The sequence below is a fragment of the Salmo salar genome, unplaced genomic scaffold, assembly GCF_905237065.1.
Source record: "Salmo salar unplaced genomic scaffold, Ssal_v3.1, whole genome shotgun sequence".
Classification (NCBI taxonomy): Eukaryota; Metazoa; Chordata; class Actinopteri; order Salmoniformes; family Salmonidae; genus Salmo; species Salmo salar.
The window spans coordinates 1,052-12,996 of record NW_025550009.1 but is presented as its reverse complement, the minus strand read 5'-3'; the positions used below and the strand labels follow the sequence as shown (position 1 = coordinate 12,996).

General features: G+C 40.6%; 1 protein-coding gene across 2 annotated transcripts; it reads left to right on the top strand.

The window, feature by feature from the left end:
• The first annotated feature begins 4,174 nt into the window (after positions 1 to 4,174).
• Positions 4,175 to 11,609, top strand: LOC123739066 (immune-associated nucleotide-binding protein 9). Of its 2 annotated transcripts, none has more exons than XM_045713634.1 (7): positions 4,175 to 4,254; positions 5,109 to 5,239; positions 5,495 to 5,554; positions 7,327 to 7,422; positions 7,819 to 8,107; positions 9,603 to 9,711; positions 9,840 to 11,609. In XM_045713634.1, exons 2-7 carry the CDS (start codon positions 5,118 to 5,120, stop codon positions 10,766 to 10,768), a joined length of 1,605 nt encoding a protein of 534 aa, XP_045569590.1. In that variant the 5' UTR covers positions 4,175 to 4,254; positions 5,109 to 5,117; the 3' UTR covers positions 10,769 to 11,609. The 2 variants fall into 2 exon arrangements, with proteins under 2 accessions (XP_045569590.1, XP_045569589.1); XM_045713633.1 differs by having other exon boundaries at positions 5,453 to 5,554.
• The last annotated feature ends 336 nt before the right edge of the window (positions 11,610 to 11,945 follow it).

Below are 11,945 nucleotides of genomic sequence, written 5' to 3'. Positions count from 1 at the left end.
TATTGACATGAAAATTGTTATATTTGGTTGCCAAACTTGCTCCTACCATTATGAAATGTAATGTTGTTAATTATTTTGCTTTCCCCATCATCCCAGAATCAAAACAGTGGGGAAATTCGCTGTAACGCCCTGGCCACAGAGAGGGTTTTTGTTCTTTATTTTGGTTAGGCCAGGTGTTACATTGCGGGCGTCTATGTTCCTTTTCTTTCTATGTTTTTGTATTTCTTTGTTTTAATGTGTGGCTCCCAATCAGGCACAGCTGAAGCTCGTTGTTGCTGATTGGGAGTCACACATAAGGAGCATGTTTTTCCTTTGGATTTTGTGGTTAATTGTTTTCTGTTTAGTGTGTTCCTAACAGAACTGTTACAATGCTTTTGGTTTCTTTTATAGTGTTCAAGTGATCATTAAAACCTTTTATGATGAACACTAAGTCCGCTGCACTCAGTCTTCTTCCGACGTTAAAAATGCTACAATTGCACCTTATAACCTGCACTGCACAGTTTCACTGTCTGTTAATGCTTCAACGCGCAAGATTTACATAGTATTACACAATTCTGAATAATTTAATTTAATTGATATTACAGATATTTTATTAGATCAATGTTAAACTGAAGGAAAGACTGACATTCATTAAACTGGTCTTTTATTTATCTCTTCAGGTTACGAGGGATGGAAGAAGGGGGCACCTAAGGAGTCTATTCGATTAAACCCCCCTCCTGGATTCTGCAGTCCATTTTGCATGACTGTGGAAGGGTTCTTTGATTTACAAATCTCTGTCATTCTCTCTATCATAATTCCAATGGATATGTTGTGGATGATATGAGTGGGTGTAATGGATTCAAAGTGTGAGGATGTGGACTATTTACTACAAGATGAAGATTCAAATCACAGTAGGCTTCATTAACCCGGTCCTGATTGTGGAAATTCTGAGTGTCACGTCTTTATTGGACTTAACACTGCTCTGCGGAGATGATCAAGAAAACATCCACCCAGAGAACCAGGGGTGTATCCTTACACCGATTCTGTTGCAAAATATTTTGCAACAGAAACGGTTTACTCCAAACGGAAAACGCAAACTAGAGTTTCTATTGGACAAATTCAGGTAGGTTCCTCCCCATTTTGTTCTGTTCGCTTCCATTTGGTTCTCAAATGGTAAACAGTTTCTGTAATGAATACACCCCAGGAGAATGTCCTTGCTGTTTGCGGGAGCTGCATCAGTCGGAGCAGGAAACCCCTGCCAAGCCCAGGCCACAGTATTACACTGACATGTCCTGCCCAGTGTGTCTACAGAACAGTGGCGTGTATTCATGGACGCCAAAGGAAGCCAGGCTTGACCCAAAAAATGTACCCATTTAAAAATATATATTTATTCTCTGTGTTTCATAATATTTGTCTGTTTGTCTGTTGCCAGTTCGTCTTGTCTCATCAAGCCTACCAGCATGTTTTTCCGTACTCCTGTTCTCTTTAGTCCCTGTTTTCTAGTTCTTCCGGTTTTGACCATTCTGCCTGCCCAGAGCCTGCCTGCCGTTCTGTACTTTACGGACTCTGCCCTGGATTACCGACCTCTGCCTGCCCTTGACCTGTCGTTTGCCTGCCTCCTGTTTTGTAAATAAACATCTGTGATTCGAACTGTCTGCATCTGGGTCTTGTCCTGAGCTCTGATAGCTATTTCCTGTTGAACTTTGTCAACACAGTAGTTGAAGCTTTGCATTGTTGGATTTGGTATAACATATATTGATATATTAAGGAAGCAATACCTAAATTGAATATCATTTTAATGAGCTATCCGTATTGATTATTATTCAAGTTGTGGTAATTGGATACACTGGTAATAATAAAAACACATGTATATTATGTTGATTAAGTATAACAAAGGGATATATTCAAACTCTTCCCCACTTCAACAAGTGATATTATTGTTGGATTATATAGTGGCGGTCGGTACCATTTAAGATGTTTTTTTTTAATGAGCATGGCCTTATTTCTATTACAGTACATTGGATGACGGTCATTCATATTCCACTCACCCATTTCAATGTAACATCTATAGGTTTAGGCATGACACTCAAATTTTCCCTATACCCACCATGAGGTTGTTACAACAACAGGTCGAGATACATTTTAGTAATCGAAGTGACAGACAGTGACACATTCAATTACGCCTTGCACACACTTGCCTGCATCTAGCTGATCAAAGATGTAATCATTAGTCCATCAGTTGCAAAAGAACGTTTCTATTGGACAAATTCAGGTATGTTTATCCCCGTTTTGTTTGCTTCCGTTTAAGAAACGTTTTTCAACAGAATCAGCAGAATGAATACACCCTTGATCACACGCAAATACAGTTCATTTTCATAGCAGCCGCATACAAACAGTATGATCACTTTGCTCGTTGTAATTCCTTCTCGGATCACTTTCCTCCTTTTGCACCTTTACCCTTCGCTAGGGACTTCAGTGCACAACACGTCAGCTGTCTGGGACCAGGCGAGAAAAAAACGTTCCAAGCCAAACCTTCGAATCATAACCGCTAACCGACACACAGCCTACATCATTGTCACCATATTATCTAACGTCATAGTCTACATAACTAATAGAACTAATGCATTAGTAAACCCGCTACAATCATGTAGTATAGTGTACACTCAGCAAGCAGTTTAGCATTTACACCGGCGGGCCCCGGTGGCAATAAATGTATAAAACCAAAAGCTTACCTTGAGGAGTTCCAGTGTTTGATAGCCATAGCCAGCTAGCTAACACAGCGTCCCTCTCTGTTTGAGCCGGGTGTTTGAGTAGACTAAACTAGCTAGCTAGCTAAGTAAGTGAATGTGAAAAAAATACTATGAAATATAGTTAGCTCTCTCTCTCCCTCACTATCATGGTTATCCTTAATTTTTGAAGAAATGTATTTATTCAAAACTGTTCAACTATTGTCTTTCTCTCTTTGAGTTAACTACTGACCACATTTTATGCACTGCAGTGCTAGCTGGTTGTAGCTTATGCTTCCAATACTAGATTAATTCTCTGATCCTTTGATTGGGTGACAAAATGTCAGTTCATGCTGCAAGAGCTCTGATAGTTTGGAGGACGTCCTCCGTAAATTGTCATAATTACTGTGTAAGTCTATGGAACGGGGTGAGAACCATGAGCGTCCTAGGTTTTGTAATGAAGCCAATGTACCCAGAGGAGGACGGAAACTAACTACTGTACACCTTCATTGCAAAACAGTGTGTTTAATTCAATTATTTGGTGACATGTTCATATATTTAGTATAGTTTTATCTAAAAGGATGGTCCTCCCCTTCCTCCTCTGAGGAGCCTCCACTGGTATATACTCTATCAGTTATCCTGTTACAGCTTTTGTACCAAATCCACTGCAGTGTTTCAGGTGCAACGTTTATGGTCATGTTGCAGCAGTGTGTAGGAGGGAGAATCCAAGATGTGGGAAGTGTGCAGGAGGGCATGGGACAAAAGATTGTGTAGTTTCAGTAGATAAAGTTGTGTGTGTCAACTGTAGGGTTGCCCATATTGCTGGGGATCGGAAGTGTCCGGTGCGAGAGTGGCAAGTGGAGGTGGCCCGAGTCAGAGTAGTGCATCCTCTACTTTTTCACTGGCCCAGCATATGACACGTATGCTGGGCCAGTGAAGAAAGTAGAGGAGAATGGGTCAACGGTGAGGGACCCTGAGATGATCCCTGTGACTAGTAGATCTGTGCCAGCACAGAGGGATAGACCAACGAGTGATATATGTTTCAGTAAGGTTGGCTTCTTAGCGTTCATAGCAATGGTTATCAACTGTAGCGCAGAAATGGAACGTCAATCACAGAAAATAGATGTTATGGTGGCAGCTGCAGAGAAGTACTTCGGTAGAGCTTCAGAAGAGTTACAGGGTGTGTTTAGTGGTGGTGTTCCATCCTCCCAGTCTGGTGGCATGGTGCATTAGCATATAGGGTCAAAGTAGTGGAATGGATTGGTGTTTTTTATTTGTATTTTTATGAAATAGTGATATGTGTAGGGTTAGTTGGTGATTCAATATTTTATTTCCCTTCCTTTTTAATTTGTATCACAAAATGTAACATGATTGAACACACTCCCGAACAGTAGTTGGCCGCATTCACAAACAAAATGTGCAAACGCTATGATACTGAAGAAGAAGAAGACGAGATTAAGAGGGACAGACTTTTTTACTTGACAGGCTCACTTTCACGTTAACCTCGTCATCTTTCTTCTCTTGTCAGCAGGACATAATATAGAGAGAGGTAAGATGAATATCGATTTTGAGACATGACATGTAGTATTTTCATATTTTTGTATACACTTTTCATATTAATTCGATATTCCTGTTCTTTTTAAAAGATTTCTCACAAGCTCTGTTGAATGTCAACACAGCACTGAGCGTATACCAAGCTTTTTATTTTCAAAGCCTTTTACATTGAATTCAGCTCGTGTTATGCAAATTTTGCAACCCGCGGAAACAACTTTGAACATGACTACCACAAAAAGTAAAATATTTTGATATGTTAGCGAAAGTGAATAAACATATGTCTTCGTAAAATCTATTTTGTGACATTTTATCACCAAAGTACACCCTAATTGTACTGTATAAAGTTGAATCAAATTGCAATCACTCTAGAATAATTGTCTTAGTATTTAAACTAGAAAGGGTATGAACAAAACGTTGACAAATACTATAAACCTGTCATAGGTAGCTATGTAGAAATTGCTCTGGTTGCTAAGATTCGAATGGTTCTTCTTTTATTTCAGCTTGTGTGACAAAACAAGCTATCCAATGTGCCATTATTAAATGCTATGAAACATTTTCATTAACCCAAAATATAGTATTTTTCAGCTGTTTGAAGCTGATGTACCAAACCGAAAGTTAAAAGACCCAAAAATGAAACTTAACGGGAAGCATAGAAACGGATGTACATAGAATGCATCTATCGCTTTTCAGACATGCTTTCAACGAGTGACAGATCTACAACTCACATTTCTATGTGAATTTGGTTGCGTCGCCCAAAAGCTACTTACTGCGCCTAGATTACGCATTCTATCAATTGTGCCTTTTCACTCTTGTTTGTGTTTGTGCCCATTGTTGTACTTTGTATCAAAGCGTCATACAATGGCTGCCAATCCTGATTACCAAGCAATTGATTTGCTAAGAGATAGAGGTTATGTGCCAGGGAAAACGGATACATTGCTGCCAACCCAAGTAACTGATAACATGAGCTCGGATGAAACGAGGTAAGAGGAGTTTCCGATTAAATACCAATAGTCAGTGAAGTGTTACCAATTGAATTATTTGATAGAAAAACTAGACGTTTTAGAACATTTGTAGCAATAAAATTGCGTGTTTCGTGATTGTATTCCATTCTAAATATGAACAGTTATATCCAAATAAAGTAGGACCAATTTTACCTCAAGCTATAGTGGAAAATCTTATTATTTTTGTATCAGGGAAGGAAGTCCAAAAACACCTGTGCCTTACACCCTGAACAGTGATTGGTCCATGTGTCAACCAATAACATTCAACGGTGGGATCCGTACCTCTGTGAAATGGTGAGATGCTGTCTTCTGAAATATTTATGTACAGTGCATTTGGAAAGTATTCAGATCCCTTGACCTTTTCCCACATTTTATTATGTTACAGCCTTATTCTAAAATGGATTAAATAGTTCCCCCCACATCAATCTACACACAATACCCCATAATGACAAATAAAAAACAGGTTATTACAAATAAAAACTGATATCACATTTACCTAAGTATTCAGGCCCTTTACTCAGTACTTTGTTGAAGCATCTTTGGCAGCAATTACAGCCTTGCGTCTTCTTGGGCATGACGCTACAAGCTTGGCACACCCGATTTGGGGAGTTTCTCCCATTCTTCTCTGCAGATCCTCTCAAGCTCTGTCTGGTTGGATGTGTAGCTTCGCTGCACAGCTATTTTCAGGTCTCTCCAGAGATGTTCGATCGGGTTCAAGTTCGGGCTCTGGCGGGCCACTCAAGGACATTCAGAGGCTTGTCCCAAAGCCACTCTTGTGTTTTCTTGGCTGTGTGCTTAGGGTCGTTGTCCTGTTGGAAGGTGAACCTTTGCCCCAATCTGAGGTCCGGAGTACTCTGGAGCAGGTTTTCATCAAGGATCTCTCTTTACTTTGCTCTGTTAATCTTTCCCTCGATTCTGACTAGTCTCCCAGTCCCTGCCTCTGAAAAACATCCCCACAAAATGATGCTGCCACCACCATGCTTCACCATAGGGATGGTGCCAGGTTCCCCTCCAGAAGTGACATTTGGCATTCAGGCCAAAGAGTTCAATATTGGTTTCATCAGACCAGAGAATCTTGTTTCTCATGGTCTAAGAATCCTTTAGGTGCCTTTTGGCAAACTCCAAGCGGGCTGTCATGTGCCTTTTACTGAGGCATGGCTTCCGTCTGGCCACTCTACCATAAAATACCTGATTGATGGAGTGCCTCAGAGATGGTTGTCCTTCTGGAAGGTTCTCCCATCTCCACAGAGGAACTCAGGAGCTCTGTCAGAGTGACCATCGGGTTCTCGGTGACCTCCTGACCAAGGCCCTTCTCCCCGACTGCTCAGTTTGGCCGGGTGGCCAGCTCTAGGAAGATTCTTGGTGGTTCCAAACTTCTTCCATTTAAGAATGATTGAGGCCACTGTGTTCTTGGGGACCTTCAATGCTGCTGAAATGTTTTGGTACCCTTCCCCAGATCTGTGCCTCGACACAATCCTGTCTCTGAGCTCTACGGACAATTCCTTTGACCTCATGGCTTGGTTTTGCTCTGACATGCACTGTCCTTATATAGACAGATGTGTGCCTTTCTAAATCATGTCCAATCAATTGAGTTTACCACAGGTGGACTCCAATCAAGTTGTAGAAACATCGCAAGGATGATCAATGGAAACAGTATGCACCTGAGCTCAATTTAGAGTCTCAAAGCAAAGGGTCAAAATACTTATGTAAATAAGGTATTTCTGTTTTTTATTTTTAATAATTTAGCAAACATTTCTAAAAACGTATTTTTGCTTTGTCATTATGGGGTGTTGTGTGCAGATTGATGAGGAAAAAAATGTATTTTAGAAAAAGCCTGAAACGTAACAAAATGTGGAAAAAGTCGGGATCTGAATACTTTCTGAATGCACTGTAAAACATTAGTCAATCTCTTTTTGTTCACTTTAATAACAGAGATGGCTCACAAACCGACCTGCAAACCTCTACTCTCCTGAAGAAAAAAAAAACATTGATGACTTTTTAGATTTCCAACCACTTTTGACAAACATTTCAGACCCTGGTCTTCTCTTTTTCTCTGTTGTTGCTAGGAGCCAGCAGGTGGAGACAGAGTACTCAGTGTATACAGTCGGCTCAGCAGACAGTGAGATTGATTTATATGGATCTGGTCTTCATATGAATCAGAGGTACAGTATGTATGCCCATAATGTAAACCAGATATATGCCTTTGTTTTGGTGTTATGAGGAATTCTAGCCTGAGCTATTTATTGATTTCCTATAGTGTAAGTGTTTGTTGTTCATAGTACTGAATGCTGCCTTATCTACTATCATGTACGATGATGAGGTGGCAGGTAGCCTAGCGGTTAAGAGCTTTGGGCCAGTAACCGAAAGGTTTCTGGGTCGAATCCAACAACCAATCTGCCGATGTGCCCTTGAGCAAGGCACTTAACTCTAATTGGTCCTGTGAGTCACTCAAATGTAAAAATGTACAATGTAAAACATAATGCTGTTGATCCTTTGCTATGGACGTGCATGTGTTATAAACGTGCATGTAACTTCATTCAGCTTTAACCTTTCTACAGCCCTACTGTTGAGGACCCTCTGCCTGCTTTAGGCCAGATGCAGGATAGCAGAATAGTACATCGTACCAGACTGGACTGTACTATATGTGTACAGCGCAGCGACGAAGCTGTGAAGTTCTGCCAGGATTGCAAGGCTACTTTCTGTGAGAACCATGTTAGAGACCACTACCAGGCCCCAGGACTGATGAAACACACATTGGTGGAGGCCACTGAAGGAAGGAAAACCATTCCAAATGTAGATGATCAGGTCCATGAAACATATGTTGAAACAGAACAAACTGTGCCTCAGGTAGAGTTTCGTTCTTCTCCAGTGAAATGTCTATTTGGTCCCCTGATAGAAATTGTCAAGAAAGGTATTGACTAGGGTTGCAAAATGATGGTAACTTTCCTTAAATTCCCCGGTTTTCCAGAAATGAGGATTCTGGATTTCCTGCTTATTCCCTCCTGATTCCAGGAATCCTCCAACTGAGATTACTGGAAAACCTGTGAATTTGAGAAAAGTTACCAGAAATGTGCAATCCTAATAGTGACCTACAGTATATACATGACGTACAGTGAGGGAAAAAAGTTTTTGATACCCTGCTGATTTTGTACGTTTGCCCACTGACAAAGAAATGATCAGTCTATAATTTTAATGGTAGGTTCATCTGAACAGTGAGAGACAGAATAACAACCAAAAAATCCAGAAAACGCATGTCAAAAATGTTATAAATTGATTTGCATTTTAATAAGGGAAATAAGTATTTGACCCCCCTCTCAATCAGAAAGATTTCTGGCTCCCAGGTGTCTTTTATACAGGTAATGAGCTGAGATTAGGAGCACACTCTTAAAGGGAGTGTGCTGGGACAGCTGGGACTATAGTAGACAGCTGGGACTAAAGACAGCTGGGACTATAGTCACCAAGAAAACAATTGGTAACACACTATGCCGTGAAGGACTGAAATCCTGCAACGCCCGCAAGGTCCCCCTGCTCAAGAAAGCACATATACATGCCCGTCTGAAGTTTGCCAATGAACATCTGAATGACTCAGAGGACAACTGGTGAAAGTGTTGTGGTCAGATGAGACCAAAATGGAGCTCTTTGGCATCAACTCAACTCGCCGTGTTTGGAGGAGGAATGCTGCCTATGACCCCAAGAACACCATCCCCACCGTCAAACATGGAGGTGGAAACATTATGCTTTGGGGGGGGTTTTTCTGCCCTCAGCCAGGGCATTGAAAATGGGTCGTGGATGGGTAGCATGTCCAGCATGACAATGACCCAAAACACACGGCCAAGGCAACAAAGGAGTGGCTCAAGAAGAAGCACATTAAGGTCCTGGAGTGGCCTAGCCAGTCTCCAGACCTTAATCCCATAGAAAATCTGTGGAGGGAGCTGAAGGTTCGAGTTGCCAAACGTCAGCCTCGAAACTTTAATGACTTGGAGAAGATCAGCAAAGAGGAGTGGGACAAAATCCCTCCTGAGATGTGTGCAAAGCTGGTGGCCAACTACAAGAAACGTCTGACCTCTGTGATTGCCAGCAAGGGTTTTGCCACCAAGTACTAAGTCATGTTTTGCAGAGGTGTCAAATACTTATTTCCCTCATTAAAATGCAAATCATTTTATAACATTTTGACATGCGTTTTTCTGGATTTTTTGGTTGTTATTCTGTCTCTCACTGTTCAAATAAACCTACCATTAAAATTATAGACTGATCATTTCTTTGTCAGTGGGCAAACGTACAAAATCAGCAGGGGATCAAATACTTTTTTCCCTCACTGTAGTTCCATGACTCTCCTTCGTAGGTCTGCTCATGGAAAACAGCCTTCTTCTTCAGTCTTCTGGGGATTCTCATTCTGGTACTTGCCCTGGTAGGACTTGCATGTTATACACAATTGTGTGTCACTGTACACGGTGAGTTTACTCATTTTTTCTTTATTTCTCGTTTTGTTCCAGTATTAATGTTATTCACTTATTCAATTGAACATCTTTTAACCTTTTAACCTTTTTTAACCTATTTTAAATATCCTGCATCTTTGCAGGGTCTGAGGTGGGATTTCAGCAACGGATTGTTCTGCTGGGGAAGACTGGATCAGAGAAGAGAGCATCAGGAAACACCATCCTGGGAAGAGAGGCCTTTAAAGTGGAGGCTTCACCTTCGTATGGGCCACAGTGTGAGGAACAAGATGCTGTTGTGGGCCAAAATAACATAACTATGATTAACACCCCAGATGTGTTGCCATCTGAGGAACTTGCAGGTAAAGTAGCTCAATGCATCAACATCTCAACACCTCACGTGTTCCTGCTGGTGATCAGGTTGTGCAATTGGTGTACAGAAGAGGAGAAGAAAACTGTCAAATGGATGAATGAGAACTTTGCGGAGGAGGCCCTTAAATACACCATTGTGCTGTTCACTGGTGGAGACCAGCTAGAAGGGAAACCAGTGGAGGAGTATCTAATGGACAATAGTGATTCCCTAAAGCTTCTCAGTATGTGTGGTGGTAGACATCACGTCTTCAATAACAAAGAAAAGAATGACCTCACTCAGGTCACAGAGCTGCTGGAGAAGATAGATGGATTATTGAATGAGAATAGGGGATACTATCATGTGACCAACATCTTGACCCGGAGGAGAGAGGAGATCAGGAGGAGGGAGGAGGCTCTGAGAAAGATACTGGAACAGGAGGTTAGAAAGAGGGATGCAGCCATAGCAACGATAAGAGAGGAGGAGGAGAAAAAGAGGGATGCAGCCATAGCAATGATAAGAGAGGAGGAGGAGAAAAAGAGGGATGCAGCCATAGCAACGATAAGAGAGGAGGAGGAGAAAAAGAGGGAGACTGAAGAGAGAAAAGTCTGTGAGGGGGAAGATGAAGGGAGGAAGGTCATTGATAATCTGGCATTGAAAGTCTCAGGCTCAAAAATGTATGTAGGAGTAACAGTGATCACAATGATCATACTAATTGTCCTTTAATGATACTAAACTGAACATTAGGGAGTCTTTTCATTTGGTATTCACAATCATCATCTGAACATTAGGGAGTCTCTTCAATCATCATCTGAACATTAGTTTGTCTCTTCAATCATCATCTGAACATTAGTGAGTCTCTTCAATCATCATCTGAACATTAGTGAGTCTTTTCAATCATCATCTGAACATTAGGGAGTCTCTTCAATCATCATCTGAACATTAGTGAGTCTCTTCAATCATCATCTGAACATTAGTGAGTCTCTTCAATCATCATCTTTACATTAGTTTGTCTCTTCAATCATCATCTGAACATTAGTTTGTCTCTTCAATCATCATCTGAACATTAGTTTGTCTCTTCAATCATCATCTGAACATTAGTTTGTCTCTTCAATCATCATCTGAACATTAGTGAGTTTCTTCAATCATCATCTGAACATTAGTGAGTCTCTTCAATCATCATCTGAACATTAGTGAGTCTCTTCAATCATCATCTGAACATTAGTTTGTCTCTTCAATCATCATCTGAACATTAGTTTGTCTCTTCAATCATCATCTGAACATTAGTTTGTCTCTTCAATCATCATCTGAACATTAGTTTGTCTCTTCAATCATCATCTGAACATTAGTGAGTCTCTTCAATCATCATCTCTTATTGTAAAGCAGGGTGACCTCTGAAAACAAAACAAGTTTGCAGATGAAAATGATAAGTTCATTTATTAATTGATTTCATTGATTAATTGTTAGAAGTGGTTTTATATATTCTTTAAGAACATATCTCCCATTATAACCTGGTGTTTAGAGAAATATAAGATACCTGCACTTTCTCCAATGGGTGAACAAATAATGCAGTGTCATGTATTATGCAATATAAAGGTCAAAACGGTCAAGGAATACAGTTGAATCATCATATAGCTGTGTTGGGATTTGTTTGGTGCAGTATTTTCAATGTTATATTAACTGGGCCTGGAAATTCACTATACTGTAGCTGTGTCTCATGAAGTGCTGGACCCAGTTTAAATGTCCTTTAATAAAACCAATGTCAGAACATCAATGTAAAATATCAGTTATGCATTTTGTACCACATCAGTGAGGCGCAGTTGGCTAAGCTACTACCGGGAACTGCTCAGTGCCAGAGGCCAGCTAGTTACTGGGTTGTTTCACAATAAGAGTGCCTTTTGCG